Source organism: Sciurus vulgaris, assembly GCF_902686455.1.
Source record: "Sciurus vulgaris genome assembly, chromosome: 1".
Lineage (NCBI taxonomy): Eukaryota > Metazoa > Chordata > Mammalia > Rodentia > Sciuridae > Sciurus > Sciurus vulgaris.
The window spans coordinates 81,291,170-81,311,051 of NC_136461.1; the positions used below are offsets into that span (position 1 = coordinate 81,291,170).

The 19,882-nt window shown below is 34.6% G+C and overlaps 1 protein-coding gene across 3 annotated transcripts in view; it reads left to right on the forward strand.

Annotated features, from left to right (window-relative positions):
* FNBP1L (formin binding protein 1 like) overlaps window positions 1–19,882 on the forward strand; it is a 122,589-nt gene that overhangs the window by 46,842 nt on the left and 55,865 nt on the right. For all 3 annotated transcript variants that reach the window (XM_079150554.1, XM_079150552.1, XM_079150553.1), the window contains exon 2: window positions 18,822–18,937. In XM_079150554.1, coding sequence (XP_079006680.1) covers window positions 18,822–18,937 — 116 coding nt within the window. The remainder of the gene's footprint in view (window positions 1–18,821; window positions 18,938–19,882) is intronic.

Genomic DNA, 19,882 nt, shown 5'->3' on the forward strand with positions numbered 1-19,882 from the left:
CTTCAGACTTTTTTTTTACGTAAAATAGTTACTTTAAGTTACATTAAAGATATTATATAGATAAAAGTAAGGATCACATAAAGGCAATATTAACTCATATTACTATAATAGAATGTTGGAGCAACATAGAATTCATTTGAGTTAAGCTGCATAGTGTGGCCATTTCAGTTTGTGCTGATGCCAGCTTTAGTTTAGAGTATTTTCCTAATATTCCCAAGTAAATATGATAAATATTTTACAAATTTAAAAAGGAAATGCCTGAAGGAAACATAAGAGCTTTCTTGAGTTTAGTTCTGAATGATAATATTTAATTTAGGGCATACCACTAATGGACTGATTCACTTCACAAAAACTGGTTAAGAATGATTGTGTTGGAAAATGAAGTGAAAGAATAAGGTAAGGAAATGAAGATGTTGGACTCAATTAGTAATCTGAAACAAGAACAGTGCTAAAGGTAGAGAGAACAGGCAAGTGATAATAAAGCGCCTCTTTGGGTGACTTAATAATCTTTATTTCTAATCCATGAATATTTTCAGAAGAACTACTTGTTTTCAGTTCTTTGGTTTGTCTTTATCCTTTCCCCCACCTTTTCCATAATTGAGTATTTTATTTACTAGCTCATCATAAGCAGCTATGTGATCTCAGATCAGGCTTGAAATTAAGTCGGGAGCAGTGGGTATTGATTTTGAAGATATAAGACTTTGATTCTTATATTTTAATTTAAGACCTTTGTACTTTATTTTGTAGAAGTTAAAATCATTCCTCATTTCCCAGCCATCCTCTTTGATGATTCTTGTTTTGATCATTTAACGGAGTGGCCATTAAAGAAAGACAGGATGCTGCCTTAATCAGGAATGTTACCAACAGTTTAAATGTTGAATGTGTGTTTGAATTGGGCAGTTTCTAATTTTGAGATTTTTGTATTTGTTCTGATTATTAAAGCTTCCCAGTGACCAACAGATTTTTTTTTTCCAGTCTTGCATTTTTTCTCTGGTGAAAGAAATACCATCATTCACAAGTTATACATTTGGACACTTAGAATAATCAGCAGAGACTTTAAGAGGTAATTTAATCCCATCCTATTTTAGTTACTAGCCAACTACTGGCAAGTCACTTAAACAACATCAGTTTCCATATTTATTAAAATGAAAGATTTGGAACCACTGTTTACTAATAAATATGAATCACTAAATTTAAATAATGATATATTACAGTAGCAAGAAAATGAGATTTGGAGCGAAAACATTGGGTGAATTTCTTAATTTCAGAAACTTGTTTTTCACGTTTATAAAATGCCCTCACTGTCAGTAAGGTTTTGTGGGTGACATTTGGTAATATATGTGAAAACACTGTGCAAATTCCAAAGTATTGTACAAATAGAATGATTATTCAGTCAGCAGTTCAGTACCTTTTATGTACCAGGTTGTCAGATAAAGTTCATTTGGTTATTTCTTTTTTGGTTTTAACATTTATTGTCTCTGAGTGTATTTAAATCATTGTGAGAAATGAATCCATTCAATTGATTGAAAACTGGCATATGACATTGAAAAATAAACTTTTACATTGTGATCTAATATCACTGGATTCAGAGTTGTAGGACCAACTTTATGATTGATATTCCTTTGCTTCTTCATAATTGATCTTTGTGTTTTGGGTTCTGTTTAAGAGTGACTCCAGTAAAATGTCCATCAAAATTACAAAATTTAAAATGAACTTTTATTCATTGAATATTTTAACTTTTCATGTATGATATTCTTTGGATCTCATTATTTACTTTGCCTTTTTAGTATTTATACATGAACATTGCTAAATTATTTGTTCCCTTTTAAAATTTAAAATGTCTAGCTTTGAATGTATATAGAGTTCGTGATATTTACATTATTTATTTTTCTCTTTTTAAAATTTTTATTTTGGTACTGGGGATTGAACCTCTGGGTGTTTTTACTACTGAACTACATACATCCTCAGTGCTTTTTAAATTTTGTGACAGGGTCTCGGTTACTGAGGCTGACTTTTTAAAAAAAAATTTTTGTTGTAGATGGACAGAATACTTTAATTTATTTTTATGTGGTGCTGAGGATCTAACCCAGTGCCTCACATGTGCTAGGCATGTGCTTTGCCACTGAGCTACAGCTCCAGCACCCAGAAGCTGACTTTAAACTGGAGATCTTCCTACCTCAGCCTCTTGAGTAGCTGGGATTATAGATGTGCACCACTGTGCCTGGCTCATATTTATGTTATTTCTTAACACCTTGCAGTTAATATGTCTGGTTGAAAATCCAAGTGTTTCACTAAATCAGTTAAACAAATTTACTTTAAAAATGAGGAATGCTGTTTGTATTTAAGTATAAAATTATTTTTAATACTTAAATCTGGCATGATTAAATCTGACATGAATTCTTACAATCTGTAGATTTACTGTTTGAGGTAAAAACAAAACCCTCATCATTTGATGACATGATAATATTTTAATTGCTCTGTTTCAAGACTTGTCTTTTTTTTTTTTTTTTTTTTTGCGGTGCTGGGGATTTGAACCCAGGGCTTTGTGCTTGAGAGACAAGCACTCTATGAACTGAGTTATATCCCCAACCCCAAGACCTGTCTTTTAAAGATCCTCTCCCCCTACTCCTTTGATCCTTTGCTCCCTTGGTTCAGTGGTTGCAAAGTACAGACTTTGTTTAACTTGTAGACAGACTTATATGTTTTACCTCTATGCTGTCGTTCAAAGCTTTTTGCTATTTTTTTAAAGTAGACTCTTATTGGGGATCTGTTTATTTTCAAAGTATTGTAAAACCATAGACAAATATACTTAATTCAGTTATTGGGCTTTTCTTAAATCCTGTACTTGCATTTAGTTATTCAGTACTATTTTTAAACATTTTAAATCAACATTAATGATTAAGTATGTCCATATATGGCAATTTTATTTGCTAATAAAAACTAAATTTAAGACTTTAAAAGAACTGTACCCAAATAGATTTTATAGCTTGTAATTTAACTAAGCTTCAGTAACTGAGAAAGAATTGGCAGTGTTTTTCTATTTTGATTATTTCAGTTTTTATACAATTTTTATGGTGAACAACTCAAAAATACTTTTTAGAGAGCTAATATATAGATAAACATAGTCCACAGTTCTATCTAGTGGAATTAAAACATAAATGACTTTTGAGTATTGGAGAAAATGTAAATGGTATTTAATTTTCTAAAAGTCTAACTGAAGTCTTAGATGCTAAATCCTTCAGCTGATTTAATTGTTCTTTGGGAATCTTCAAAGATCATAAAATTGATATAGGGGAATATATATATTTGGAGTGATATATTCTTAATTTGGGAAGTGATAAACAGAAAACTTGAATTCTGTATGTGTACCAGAGATAGGAGAGACAACAACAACAAACAACCACAAAAAACCCAGTAAAGAGGGGCTGGGGAGATAGCTCAGTCGGTAGAGTGCTTGCCTTGCAAGCACAAGGCCCTGGGTTTGATGCCAAGCACCGGAAAAAGAAAAGAAAACAAAACAAAAAAACCCAGTAAAGATACATCAGTAGAATGGGAGTGACTTATACAAGACAGATAAGGGCTAATGCATTTATTTAAAGCAGCATTTTCAAAGGAGAGCGCAGAAAATGATCCAATGAGTTAAGGAGGAAAAAAGGATTGGAATTCCTATTTATATGTTTTCCAAAAAAACTCAAACACTTTACTAGTATTTAAAGGAACTCATGGATTAAAGATAATCCATAGGGTGAGCACAAGCATAAGAAATGGCCAGATTGCTGATTTTCATCTTAATGTTTGAGGAAAAAGTAGTATTTCTTTAACAAAAGAAATACAATGGCTCTGTGATCATATGGGCTAGAAGATGACCACTCCCAAGGAATTCTTGAGATTATTCAAAATATGGCTACTGTAATTTTTTTTATTTCTTCTTTTTAGATATGACAATAGACTGTATTTTGACATACATATATGAAGTATAACTTATTCTAATTAGAATTCCACTCTTGTGGTTGTACATGATGTGGAATTTTACTGGTCATATATTCATATATGAATATAGGAAAGACCTGTCTGATTTATTCTACTGTCTTTCGCATTCATATCCTCCCCATCCCGTTATGTGTTGGCATCTGCATATCAGAGAACATTTGACCTTTGGTTTTTTGGGATTGGCTTATTTCACTTAGCCTGATAGTAGTCTCTGTTCCATCCATTTACCAGCAAATACCATAATTTAATTCTTTATGACTGAGTAATATTCCATTGTGTATATGTGTGTGTATACCACATTTTTTTAATCCATTCATCTGTTGAAGGGTACCTAGGTTGCTTCCATAGCTTAGCTATTGAATTGACCTTTTATAAACATTGATGTGGTCACATCACTGTAGTATGCTGATTTTAAGACCTTGGGGTATATATTGAGGAGCTGGCTAACTGGGTCAAATGGTGGTTCCATTCCAGATTTTCTGAGGAATCACCATACTGCTTTCCAGAGTGGTTGCACCAGTATGTATTCCCACCAGCAATGTATGAGTGTACCTTTCCCCCCAACATCCTCACCAGTGTTTATTGTTACTTGTATTCTTGATAATTGCCATTCCGACCAGAGTGAGTTGAAATCTCAGTGCAATTTTGATTTGCATTTCTCTAATAGCTACAGATGTTGAATATTTTTTCATATATTGGTTGATCGATTATGCTTCTTCTTCCGCAAAGTGTTCTTTCAGTTCCTTTGCCCATTTATTGATTGGGTGGTTTTTTTGGTGTTAAGCTTTTTGAGTTCTTTCTGTATCCTAGAGATTAATACTCTATCTGAGGTGCAGGTGGCGAAGATTTTCTCCTATTCTGTTGGCTCTGTCTTTATGCCCTTGATTGTTTCCTTTGCTGTGAAGAAATTTTTTAGTTTGATACCATCCAATTTACTAATTCTCGATTTTATCTCTTGTGCTTTAGGAGTCTTGTTGAGGAAGTTGATTCTTAAGCCAACATGATGGAGAATTGGGTCTACATTTTCTTCTAGTGGGTTCAGGGTCTCTGGTGTAATGGCTAGGTCCTTGATCCTCTTGGAGTTGAGTTTGTGCTGGGCGAGAGGTAGGGGTTAAATTTCATTCTGCTACATACTGATTTCCAGTTTTCCCAGCTCCATTTGTTAGAGAGGCTATCTTTTCTCCAATGTATGGCAGTGGTCCATTTGTCTAGTATGAGATAACTGCATTTATGTGGGTTTTTCTCTATGTCTTGTATTCTGTTCTGTTGGTCTTGTGTCTGTTTTGGTGCCAAGACTGTTGCCGTTTTTGTTACTATAGCTCTGTAGTAAAATTTAAGTCTGGTATCGTGATGCCTTCTGCTTCGCTTTTCTTGCTATGGATTGCTTTGTCTGTTCTGGGTCTCTTATTTTTCCAAACGAATTTCATGAGTTCTTTTCTATTTGTATGAAGACCGTCATTAAAATTTTAATAGGAATTGCATTAAATCTGAATAGCACTTTAGGTGGTATGACCATTTTGACAATATTAATTCTGCCTATCCAAGAACACGGGCGATCTTTCCCTTTTCTAAGGTCTTCTTCAGTTTCTTTCTCTAGAGTTCTGTAGTTTCCTTTCTTTCTTTCTTTTTTTTTTTTTGTTTTTGTTTTTTTTTGTTTTTTCAATTTAGTTATACATGACAGCAGAATTCCTTTTGATTCATTGTACACAAATGGAATAAATCTTCTCATTTCTCTGGTTGTACATGCCGTAGAGTCACACCATTTGTGTAATCATACATGTATATAGGGTAATAATGTTTGTCTCATTCCAACATCTTTCCTGCCATCTGCCCCTTCCCCTCTCCTCATTTCCCTCTACACAATCCAAAGTTCCTCCATTCTTTCTCTTCCACCTGGCTATTATGTATCAGCATCCATTTATTAGAGAAAACATTTGGCCTTTGCTTTTTTGGAATTGGCTTATCTCACTTACCATGATATTCTCCTACTCCGATCATGTATCTGCAAATGCCATAATTTGCCATAATATGACTGAGTAATATTCCATTGTGTATGTGTACCACAGCTTCTTTATCCAGTCATCTGTTGAAGGGCATCCAGGTTGGTTCCATAATCTAACTATTGTGAATTTAGCTGCTATAAACATTGATGTGGCTGCATCACTATAGTATGCTGATTTTAAGTCCTAGTTATTCTGAGGAATCTCCATACTGCTTTCTAGAGTGGCTGTGCACCAATTTGCAATCCCACCAGCAATGTATGAGTGTGCCTTTCCCCCGACATTTTTGCCAACATCTATTGTTGCTTGTATGCTTGATAATAGCCCTTCTAATTGGAGTGAGATGAAATCTTGGGGTAGTTTTGATTTCTATTTCCTTAATTACTAGAGATGTTGAACACTTTTTCATAGATTTGTTGATCGGTTGTATTTCTTCTTCTGTTCTGAAGTCTTTTCAGTTCTTTAGCCCACTTATTGATTTATTTGTATTTTTGGTGTTCTTTGCGTTCTTTTTAAATTCTGGAGATTAGTGTTCTATCTGAAATGCATGTGATAAAGATTTTCTCCCACTCTGTAGGCTCTCTCTTTACATTTTTGATTGTTTCCTTTGCTGAGAAGAAGCTTTTTAGTTTGAATCCAATCCATTTATTGATTCTTGTTTTTATTTCTTGTGCTTTGGGAGTTTTGTTAAGGAAATCTGATCCTACACTGATATGATGATTTAGGCTTACTTTTTCTTCTATTTGGTGCAGGGTGTCTGGTTTAATTCCTAGGTCCTTGATCCATTTTGAGTTGAATTTTGTGCAGGGTGAGAGAGAGGGGTTTAATTTTATTTTGCTGTATGTTGATTTCCAGTTTTCCCAGCTCCATTTGTTGAAGAGGCTATCTTTTCTCCAGTGTATGTTTTTGGCACCTTTGTCTAGTATGAGATAAGTGTATTTATGTGGGTTCGTCTCTGTCTTCTATTCTGTACCACTGGTCTACCTGTTTATTTTGGTGCCAGTAACCATGCTGTTTTTGTTACTATTGCTCTGTTAGTATAGTTTAAGGTCTGGTATTGTGTTACCCCCTGTTTCATTCTTCTTGCTAAGGATTGCTTTGACTATTATAGGTCTCTTATTTTTACAATTGAATTTCATGATTGCTTTTTTCTATTTCTGAGGTACATCATTGGGATTTTAATTGGAAGTGCATTGAATCTGTATAGCGCTTGGCAGTATGGCCCTTTGACAATGCTAATTCTGCCTATCCAAGAGCATGGGAAATCTTTCCTTCTTCTAAGTTCTTCTTCCATTTCTTTCTTTAGTGTTATGTAGTTTTCATTGTAGAGGTATTTCACATCTTTTTTTAGATTGATTCCCAAGTGTTTCTTTTTTTGAGGGTATTGTGAATGGAATAGTTTCCCTAATTTCTCTTTCAGTTGATTCTTCATTGGTGTGTAGGAATACAGTTTGATTTATGGGTGTTAATTTTATATCCTGCTACTTTACTGAATTTGTTTATGAGTTCTAGAAGTTTTCTAGGGGAGTTTTTTTTGAGTCTTCTAAATATAGAATCATGTCATTGGCAAATAGGGGCAGTTTGAGCTCTTTTCTTATTCATATCCCTTTAATTTCTTTCTTATGGTTAATTGCTCTGGCTAGAGCTTCAAGGACTATGTTGAATAGAAGTGGTGAAAGGATATCCTTCTTTTTCTACTTTTTAAAAAATTTTTTAGTTGTCAGTGAACCTTTTATTTTATTTATTTATATGTGGTGCTGAGTATTGAACCCAGTGCCTCACACATGCTAGGCAAGTGCCTTACCACTGAGGTACAACCCCAGACCCTTTTTCTAGTTTCTAGAGGGACTGCTTTCAGTTTTCCTCCATTTAGAATGGTATTGATTTTGGGTTTTATATATGTATGTGTGTGTATATGTGTGTGTGTGTGTGTGTGTGTGTGTGTGTGTGTGTGTGTGTGTGTATTATATGTCTTTCACAAAGTTGAGATATGTTCCTGCTTTTCCTAGTTTTACCAGTTTTTTGAGCATGACTGGATGCTGAATTTTGTCAAATGCTTTTTCTGCATCTGTTGAGATAATTATGTGATTCTTGTCATTAAGTCTATTGATGTGATGAATTGTGTTTATTGATTTTCATATGTTGAACCAACCTTGCATTCCTGAGATGAACCCCACTTGATCATGGTGCATTATTTTTAATATGTTCTTGTATGCAATTTGCCAATATTTTATTAAGACTCTGTACATCTTTGTTCATTAGGGATATTGTCTTAAAGTTTTCTTCCCTTATGTGTTTTTGTCTGGTTTTGGTATCAGGGTGATACTAACTTCAGAGAATGAGTTTGGAAGGGTTCCCTCCCTTTGATGTATTTAAATTTTCTATGTCCTCCTGATTCAGTTTGGGTAGGTAATATGTTTCTAGAAATTTGTCAAAATCTTCAAAGATTTTTTGTTTTGTTGGAATATCAATTTTCAAAATAGTTTCTGATTATCATCTGTATTTCAGTAATGTCTTTTTATATTTCTTTTTTCATCATGAATTTTAGGAATTTGAGTTTTTTCACTTTGTTAGTTTGGCTAAGAGTTTATTAATTTTATTTATTTTTTTTGTACAACCAACTGTTTCATTGATTTTTTTGTAATAGTTTGAGTTTCTTGATTTAGGCTCTGATTTTAATTATTTCCTGTCTTCTGCTTTTGGGATCTTCTTTTTCTAGGGCTTTGAGATGTAATGTTATGTATTTTTTTGGTGACTTTTGATTGTTTTAGAAAATGAGTTCAATGCAATGAATTTTCCTCTTAGAACTGCCTTTATAGTGTCCCAGAGATTTTGATATGTTGTGGTGCTATTTTCATTTATCTCTTTAAGTATTTTTTTTTATTTCATCCCTGATTTCTTCTGCTATCCATTGGTCATTCAGTGGTATATTCTTTAGCCTCTAGGTGTTAGAATGGCTTCTGTAATTTATATTATCATTGATTTCTAATTTTATTCCATTATGATCTGATAGAATGCAAGGTTAGTTATTTCTTTCTTTTTTTTTTTGAATCCGCAAAGAGTTGCTTTTTGGCCTGAGATATGATATGTTTTAGAGAAGGTTCCCTGTGCTTCTGAGAAGAAAATATATTTAGTCATTGATGGATGAAATATTCTATAATGCCTTGAAGTCCAAATTATTAATTGTATTTTTTAGTTCTGTAGCTTCTTTAGTTTTTGTTTGCAGGATCTATACAGTGATAAGAGAGACATATTAATGTCACCCAGTATTATTATGTTGTGTTCTATTTGATTCTTGAAATTGAGGAGGGTTTGTTTGATGTATGCAGATGCTCCATTGAGGGTAGAAACTCCTGGTTGTCCGGGGTTCAGCCACGTTCCACGTGGATGAGGGGAAGAGTTTTTATTGGAGGTCAACAGTGCCGGCACTCAGTTCATTACTAATAAACTTATCTAATCAGTTAATGAGCCAGTATTCTTTTCAAATATAAGGGGTTGTGATGGATCTGGCCTCCAACAAAATGGAGGACTCCCCCTTCACCTTTATTTATAGTTGCATAGGTAAAGGAACCAAGACCAGGAGGGGCTTCTTCTGTGAGGAACAGGATGGGGTAGAGTTAGGGAAGCCATTTGTTTAGAGAATTAGCATTTCCTCAGGGCTGAGCCACCTCTGTACAGGGCCACCTACTCCCAGGCTTTCTGAAACAGTCTCTGTGACTGCCATTTCCTGGGAGTCAGACTATTGTGTCCTGTGGCTCAGCCAAGCCTGATTCTGCTAAACATGAATGGCTCCCCACACCTGGCTGTTTATGAGATTCGAATGAATGATATGTTTTTACCCATCTTTTTACCTTCAGTCTGTAGGTGTCTTTGCCTATGAGGTGAGTCTCTTGGAGACAGCATATGTTTGGGTATTGTTTTTTTAATCCAGTCTGTGTCTTCTGATTGATGAGTTTATTAGTCCATTTGCATTCAGTGCTAGTATTGAGATAAGAGTTTTTTTTTTTTATTGTAAACAAATGGGATACATGTTGTTTCTCTGTTTGTACGTGGCGTAAAGGCATACCATTTATGTAATCATAAATTTACATAGAGTAATGTTGTTTGATTCATTCTGTTATTTTTTCCCTTCCCCCCACCCCTCCCACCCCTCTTTACCCTCTATACAGTAGTTCCTTCCTCCATACTTGCCCCCCTCCCTAACCCTAACTCTAACCCTAACACTCACCCTTCCCTCCCCCCCATTATGTGTCATCCTCCACTTATTAGCGATATCATTCGTCCTTTGGCTTTTTGAGATTGGCTTATCTCACTTAGCATGATATTCTCCAATTTCATCCATTTGCCTGCAAATGCCATAATTTTATCATTCTTTATGGCTGAGTAATATTCCATTGTATATATATACCACAGTTTCTTTATCCACTCATCAATTGAAGGGCATCTAGGTTGGTTCCACAGTCTGGCTATTGTGAATTGAGCAGCTATGAACATTGATGTGGCTGTATCTCTTAAAATCAGTATGCTGATTTGAAGTCCTTTGGGTATAGGCCAAGGAGTGGGATAGCTGGGTCAAATGGAGGGTCCATTCCAAGTTTTCTAAGGGATCTCCACACTGCTTTCCAGAGTGGCTGCACTAATTTGCAGCCCCACCAGCAGTGTATGAGTGTACCTTTCTCCCCACATCCTCGCCAACACCTGTTGTTGCTTGTATTCTTGATAATCGCCATTCTAATTGGGGTGAGATGGAATCTTAGGGTGGTTTTGATTTGCATTTCTCTTATTACTAGAGATGTTGAGCATTTTTCCATATGTTTGTTGATTGCTTGTAGATCTTCTTCTGTGAAGTGTCTATTCATTTCCTTAGCCCATTTGTTGACTGGATTATTTGAATTCTTGGAGTAGAGTTTTTTGAGTTCTTTATAGATTCTGGAGATTAGTGCTCTATCTGAAGTATGAGTGGCAAAGATATTAGTTTTTTGAGTTCTTTATAGATTCTGGAGATTAGTGCTCTATCTGAAGTATGAGTGGCAAAGATATTCTCCCACTCTGTAGGCTCTTTCTTCGCATTGCTGATAGTTTCCTTTGCTGAGAGAAAGCTTTTTAGTTTGAATCTATCCCAGTGGTTGATTCTAGCTTTTATTTCTTGTGCTATGGGAGTCCTGTTAAGGAAGTCTGGTCCTAGACCAACAAGGTGAAGATTTGGACCTACTTTTTCTTCTATAATCTGCAGGGTCTCTGGTCTGATTCCGAGGTCCTTAATCCATTTTGAGTTTAGTTTCGTGCATGGTGAGAGATATGGGTTTAGTTTCATTCTGTTGCATATGGATTTCCAATTCTCCCAGCACCATTTGTTGAAGAGGCTATCTTTTCTCCATTGCATATTTTTGGCCCCTTTGTCTAGTATGAGAAAATTGTATTTCTTTGGGTTTGTGTCCGTGTCCTCTATTCTGTACCATTGATCTACCTTTCTATTTTGGTACCAATACCATGCCGTTTTTGTTACTATTGCTTTGTAGTAGAGTTGAAGATCTGGTATTGCAATACCCCCTGCTTCACTCTTCCTGCTAAGGATTGCTTTAGCTATTCTGGGTTTCTTATTCTTCCAGATGAATTTCATAATTCCTTGCTCTATTTCTGTAAGGTATGTCATTGGGATTTTAATTGGAATTGCATTGAATTTGTATAGCACTTTAGGTAGTATGGCCATTTTGACAATATTAATTCTTCCTATCCAAGAACATGGAAGATCTTTCCATCTTCTAAGGTGTTCTTTAATTTCTTTCTTTAGTGTTGTATAGTTCTCATTGTAGAGGTCTTTCACCTCTTTTGTGAGATTGATTCCCAAGTATTTTATTTTTTTCGAGGCTATTGTGAATGGGGTAGTTTTCCTAATTTCTCTTTCTGAAGATTCATCACTTATGTAGAAAAATGCGTTGGATTTATGGGCATTGATCTTGTAACCTGCTACTTTACTGCATTCACTTATGAGTTCTAAGAGTTTTCTGGTGGAATTTCCAGGTTCCTCTAAATATATAATCATGTCATCAGCGAACAGGGATAGTTTGAGTTCTTCTTTTCCAGTTCGTATCCCTTTAATTTCTTTGGTTTGTCTAATTGCTCTGGCCAGAGTCTCAAGAACGATGTTGAATAGAAGTGGTGAAAGAGGGCATCCCTGCCTTGTTCCAGTTTTTAGGGGGAATGCTTTCAGCTTTTCACCATTTAGAATGATATTAGCCATGGGCTTAGCGTAGATGGCCTTTACAATGTTAAGGAATGTACCCACTATCCCTATTTTTTCTAGTGTTTTGAGCATGAAGGGGTGCTGTATTTTATCAAATGCTTTTTCTGCATCTATTGAAATAATCATGTGATTCTTGACTTTAAGTCTATTAATATGGTGAATTACGTTTATTGATTTCCTGATGTTGAACCAACCTTGCATCCCTGGAGATAAGAGTTTTATTCCTTGTCATTTTGATTTATTTCTGGTTTTTAATTTGAATTAGTTTCTCTTTTGTTTTTATAGTGTAGTTCCTCCCTTTGCTGGTTTTCACTTATTTTTCATTTCTTCTTTATGAAATATCATATCGAGTATGTTTTGTAATGCAGTCTTTCTAATGGTGAATTATTTTAACTTTTGTTTATTATGAAAGGTTTTTATTTGTCAATTCTGAGCTTAATTTTGCTGATACTGTATTCTTGTTTGGCATCCAATTTTTTTTCAGAGCTCAGTATATATTATTCCAAGATCTCCTAGCTTTAAGTGACTGAGTTGAGAACAGCTGATATTCAGCTTGATTTCCCTGTAAATATGAGCTATCACATTTCTCTGGCAGCCTTTAAAATTCTATCCTTGTTCTGTGTTAGGCATTTCCGAAGAAATGTGTCTTGGTGTGGTCTCTTGTAATTTTGTATATTTGGGGTCCTGAGTGCCTCCTGCATTTGATTTTCCATTTCATTCTCCAAGTTTGGGAGAATTTCAGATATTATTTCTTTGAAAAGATTATTCTTTCCTTTGCTTTGTATCTCCGAGCCTTCATCTATCCTTGTAAATCATATCTTTGGCCTTTTCGTGTTATCCCATATATATTGGAAGTTTTGTTTATAGTCTCTTAACACCTTTTCTCCATGTTCAGTGTTATTTTGAGGATTATATATTTTGCTGGGTGCAATGGCACATGCCTATAATCACAGCAACTCTTGAGACCAAGGCAGGAGGATCATGAGTTCAGAGCTGGCCTCAGCAAAATTAAGGTGCTAAGCAACTCATTGAGACCCTGTCTCTAAATAAAGTACGAAATAGGGCTGGGAATGTGGCTCAGTGGTTGAGTGCCCCTGAGTTCAATCTCTGGTAAACCCCCCACCCCTAAAATTTTATGTTTTATCTTAATTGCCTGAAACTCTTGTCTTCCAGAGTTTCTAACCTGCTGGTGATGCTTTCCAATGAATTTTTATTTTGGTTTATTGATTCCTTCATTATGAGGATTTCTGACTGATTTTTCTTCATGATCTCTATCTCCTTATTGAAATTGTCTTTCATTTCTTATATTTTCTCTCTGATTTTATTTCTTATGTCATCTTTTAACTCATAGATCAGTTTAACCAAGAACTTTCTGAATTCCGTTTCTGACATTTTCCTCCACTGTGGTATGGCTGTTGTTGAGGTATTCTGTGTTGTTTGGGACAGTTTGTTCCATTGCTTTTTTATATTGTCTACCCATCTATGTTGATGAATCTGAAACTGTAGAGTTTCTGCCTTACAAGTTTACAGTGTCCCTCTATGTTACTGGTACTTCATAGATTGTGGTGAAGCCCAATGATAACAACAATTTTTGGAAACAGTGTATAACAGTAGACTAGGTAAATGTCCTCATTTGATATTTTGAGTGTTAATTGGTGCAAAATGCAGAGATAGTAGAATCAGCAGTTTTCATTAGTGAAAAGAATGTTTATTGTTTGAATAAAATCAAACAATAGGTGTTGTGACTACCATTGTATTAATTATAGGTATGACATGGTGCTAGGGTCAGAAGTTATGTGTATCAATTAGTATTAAGAGGTATTAAGGATAGAATTGAGTATGAGTAAAGAAGAAGAGATAGGAACATAGAAAAGTGTTTACAGTTTCAAAGGGTGAATGGGGCAGATGCATTCGTGACTTAGGATATGTTAATGAGAAAGGGAAAGAAAAAAGTATAAGTAAGAATATAAAGGATGAGAGAGAATGAAATTTGACTGTCAGCAATAACAAAAAGAGAGAAGGAGACAAGGGAGATAGAGTAGTGGCAAAGACTACACAAAACAGAATCAAAATATGCTAAAGAGAAACCCTAACCCTCAAAATACATAGCATGGGAAAATTAAAAAAAAAAAAAAAAAAAAAAAGACTAGAAATGAGTAGAGAGAAATGTATATGTATAGGTGTCCTTGAATCAATCAGTATGCATTCAAATAAATCAAAAACCAAATATAAAATACCAAAAACAGAGCAAAACAAAAATAGAAAAAATGGGGATCTTGGTGAAAAGTTAAGGAGTTAAGGAGTCTCTTCCACTATGGTGGACAGAATAGACAGTGAGCTTATGTGTTTGCTCTGTGTGCCTACCTGATTATGTTTTTGTTTCTTTTTGAGGTCTGAACTGAGTGTGGGAGTATGGGCTGTGGCGATAAATGCTTTTTCTGAGGTATAGGTGACAAAGATTTTCTCTCATTCTGTAGAGCAATCACATTCTTGTTTCCTTTGCTGTGAAGACTAGCCCCCTTTTTGTTTGGTGTTTTAATTTTGAGACATGGTCTCATTAAGTTGCTTAGGGCCTTGTGATTTTGCTGAGATTGGCCTTGAACTTGTGATTCTCCTGTTTCAGCCTTCTAAGCCACAGGGATTACAGGTGTATGCCATTGCACCTGGCACAGTACACATTTGAATGATATCTGGATGACAAATGAAATTAGAGGAGAAATTTTAAAAATTCTTAAAAGTGATAGAACATACCAGAATCTCTGCAACACCATGAAGGCAGTTCTGAGAGGAATGTTTATAGCTATGATTACGTACATGGGAAAATCAGAAAGATCCCAAGTGAACAATCTAATGATGCATCTCGAGACGCTTGAAAAACAAGAACAAACTGTTTTCAAAACCAGTAAAAGGAAGGAAACAAGATTAGAGCCAAAATCAATGAAATTGAGAATTAAAGAGATACACAGGATCAATGAATCAATTAGTTAGTTCTTTAAAAAGATAAACAAAATCTATAAGCCCTTAGCCAAACTAACCAAAGGTAGAAGAGAAACTCAAATAAAATTAGAGATGAAATAAGAGAAGTCATCACAGACACCACAGAAATCCAGAGGATTATTGGGGACTATTTTGTAAACTTATACACCAATAAATTGAAAAAACCTAGAAGAAATGGACACATTTCTAAATACCTATGAATTGCCAAAGTTGAATCAAGAGGATATAGCTAACTTAGGCTGATAATTCTCCATGAGATAGAAGCAGTAATAAAAAACCTTCCAACAAAGAAAGTGAGGACCAGATGGATTCTCACATGAATTCTACCAGACCTTTAAAGAAAGACTAATGCCAGTGGTCCTCAAATTATTCTGTGAAATAGAAAGAGATGATCACTTCCAAAATTCATTCTGTGAAGCTATTATCACCTTCAGACCCAAACCAAATAGGGACACCTGAAGGTTAGAATATTACAGACCAGCATCCATGAATTTGGATGCAAAAATCCATCAAATCATATTCAACAACATATTAAGAAGATTGTACATCATGACCAAGTATACTTTATCCCAGGGATGCAAAGATGGATTTACATATGCAAATCAATAAATATAATTCATCATATAAATAGGATAAAGGACAAAAGTCAGTTGTCAAAATAGATGTAGAGAAAGCCTTCAACAAATTTCAGTGCCCCTTTGTGACAAAAATAATGAAAAAATAGGAATCGAAGGAAATTACCTGAACAACATAAAGGTTATATATGACAAACTCAAAACCAACGTAGTGAATGAAGAAAAACTGAAAACGTTTTCTTTAAAATTTGGAAAAAGATAGTGATGTCCACTCTTATCATTCTTATATAATATAGTAATGGATATTATAGTTGGAGCAATTAGTAGGAAAGGAAGAAGTCAAAATATCACTGTTTGCAGTGATATGATCTTCAATTTAAAATTACTACTGGTGCTAATAAACAAATTGAGCAAAGTAGCAGGTTACAAAATCAACATATAAAAACCAGTAGCTTTCCTATACACCAGTATTGAATCTCCTAAGAAAGAAGACAATCCCATTCACAGTAGCCTCAACAAACAACAGAAAAATCCTCGGAATAAATCTAAACAAGGAGGTATAAGCTCTCTAAATGAAAACTATAGAACAGTGAAGAAAGTAATTGAAGAAGACACAAGAAGATGGAAGGACTCATCCACGATCACAGATGGACAGAATTAATATTGTTTAAATACCTTACTACCAAAAGATCCAGTGCAACCACCATCAAAATACCAATAACATTCTTTTCAGGACCAGAAAAAACAGTCCTAAAATTCATTTGAAAAAATAAAAGATCCAGAATAGCCAAAGCAATTCTAAGCCAAAAAAGCAGTGCTGGAGCCATTACAGTAATTGACTTCAAATTATAGTATAGAGATATAGTAATAAAAACTGCATGGTATTGTCATAAAAACAGACATAGGCCAGTGGAATATAATAGAAGACATAGGTACAAACACACATCTATATAATCATCTGATCCTTGACAAAGATGCCAAAAACATGCACTGGATAAAAGATAGCCTTTTTAATCAACTGGTGCTGGGAAAAGTGGTTATCCATATGTAGGAGAGTGAGAGTAGATTGTATCTCCCACTCTGTATGAAAGTCAACTCAAAATTACAATTTAGACCAGAAAACTATGCAACTCCTAGAAGAAAACAGGGTCAACACTCCAATATATAGGCTTAGGCAACAACTTTTCTCAGTAGGACACCTAAAGCTCAGGAAATAATGCCAAGAGTCAATATATGGGATAGCATCAAAATTATAAAGCTCTTCACGGCAAAGAAAACAATTGAAAATATAAAGAGAGAACCTATCAGATGAAAGAAAATCTTTGCTACCTATTCTTCTGATAGAAGTTTAAGGGCCAGGAGCGGTGACACATGCCTGTAAATCCCAGTGGCTTGGGAGGCAATGGCAGGAGGATCGTGAGTTCAAAGCCAGCATCAGCAACTTAGCAAGATACTAAGCACCTTAGCAAGACCCTGTCTCTAAATTTGAAACAACAATAACAATTAAAAAAAAAAAAAAAAAAAGCAGACTGGGGATGTGACTCAGGAGTTAAATGCCCCTGGAGTTAATCCCTGGTACCAAAAAAATAAAAAAAATTTATATCCAGAATATATAAAGTACTCAAAAAACTTAACATCAGTAAAAACAACCCAAATAATAAATGGGTGAATGCTCTAAATGGACACTTCTCTAAAGAAGAAATACAAATGGCCAAGAAATAGATGGAAAAAAATGTGCGACATTATTAGCAGTTGAAAAATATAAATCCATAGTACACTGAGATATTTATCTCACACCAGTTAGAATGGCAGCCCTCAAGAATACAAATAATAATAAGTGCTGGAGAGGATATGGATTTCAAAATTATAAAGCTTAATAGTATATTATTTAATTATAAATAATCATGTAATTGAGGAATTTATTTAGATTTTTAAAAATCTGTAGGTCTTGTAATATAAAACTTGAAGACTTTTTCTAGAAGATGAAGTATAGTATAGAATTTGATGATAAAGTTAATGGGAAGAGGAGCCTTTGAAGCAATTTGGAAAAATGAGAGAAGATTGTTTAAACTTCAGAGTATTCTTTTTAATTGTGTTTTGTTGAGAGTTTTTCAGTTTGAAAGAGAATTCCAATTTATAATGGAACATCTTGTGCAGACAAAATTTACTGAGCAGTTCATTTTCTTGCTGTATTCAAATCTGCTTTGGAAGCCAAATGATAATCAGAAAGTGGCTTGTAAGAATAGTGATAATAAACTGATCAACTGATGAATTATATCTCTACTATTTAGGTACAATCCATTTTTAGTATAATTTAAAATGATTCAGCATGGAAAAAGATAAAATGAAAGGGAGATGATGCATTTGTAAATAGCAAACATGATTAACCATGAGCAATTTTTTAAATATTGGAAATACCAAGGGGTGATATTTAAATATATTGTCAGCATTTGGTATTTGCGCTAGAGAGTTTTCCAAGTTCATTTGGAGATTATTCTTGAAGGGATTTGTTTGTGTCTCTGGCTACAGGTGAAAGAAAATATTTTTGAGGATTGAAGGAGCCATATGTTGTATTATATGTTAGTGTCATGTTTTCGGCATTGTAGAACACTTGGCATCACCACAGTCCTATGAGTTGAGTGGTGGAACTTATACTTTAAGATGGAAAAAAGTTCAAAGAACCTTGAAAAACTTGCCCAACCTGAAACATCTTGTGAATGCCAGGACTATTTTCTGGAGGCTATAATGCCTGAGTGGAATTTCAAAGGGCATAAAAGTTAATTGGTAAAAGGTGATCAGGGTAAAGTGTTGAAATCAGGGTGAACTGTGTTGATTAAAAAGCATTTTGGAATAGAGTAGCATGACTTTTACTTCGGAACCTATTTGTAGGACTTAAAGGGTAATGGTTCTCCTTTTATTCTTCATTGTTTCTCTGTACAAATATCAAAAGCTCATTAAAATAGTTGTGTATTACATTTCAGACTTTGTCAATGTAATTTCACTTTCCTTCTACAGGATCAGTTCGACAGCTTAGATAAGCATACACAATGGGGAATTGACTTCTTGGAAAGATATGCCAAATTTGTTAAAGAGAGGATAGAAATTGAACAGAACTATGCAAAACAATTAAGGTAAGTTAATTTATTTTTCATTTCTTACAAATGAAATTGCTTGTTCTAAGTAAATATGGTATTCCATAAATTAAATTCAGTATTTTTTATCAGAATTAGATTGAATTAGCTAATTGGTTTGTTTCAGTGATTGATTCAATCAAATTATTGCCAGTACCACAAGGAATATTGACTAGCTTGATTGTGAGTAGCTTTCATTGCAAAAAGATATTTAAAATTCTAAAATCAGGGAACAGAATGCCAGCTGGGGAAAAAAAAAGAACCCAGGTTTTATTCTGTGTTTTACACTTTTATTCCTTTGTAACTTTTTGCTTTCATAATGTATCCAAAGCATTGGACATTTCTTCTTTCTTTCTTTTTTTTCTTATTTTCCCTTCCTCCCTCCCTCCCTCCCTCCCTCCCTCCTTCCTTCCTTCCTTCCCTCCCTCGGTCCCTTTCTTTTCTTTCTTTCTTTCAATACCACTTCATTGAAGTGGTGGGAACTCACAGTTAATTTATAAATATAATTTTGCAGTAAGAAAGTGAGTTTATTATGTACAGATTCTGTAGATTTGTAATTTGCATCTTTTTTTTTTTTTTTTTTCCGGTGCTGGGGATTGAACCCAGGGCCTTGTGCTTGCAAGGGGAGCACTCTACCAACTGAGCTATCTCCCCAGCCTGTGATTTGCATCTTTTAAGAAATGCAGCACACTTAAGAAATTTGGCATATTTCCATCCAAACAGTCAATACCAGTGATTCTCAAAAGGTCATGATTCTTGAACAATGTTGAACTACTTGAATAAGAAAGAGTTCAGAGGAGGCTTATTTAGTTTGAAACCACCCACTCACTCCTTTCCCCCAACATTGACATTTGCTGCTTTTGATGAATAGCTTAGAAATGATTAGATTATCAGCTACTGTTTATAGTACATTTTGTCCAAGGAAAGAGGTTTGCCTTCTTCATT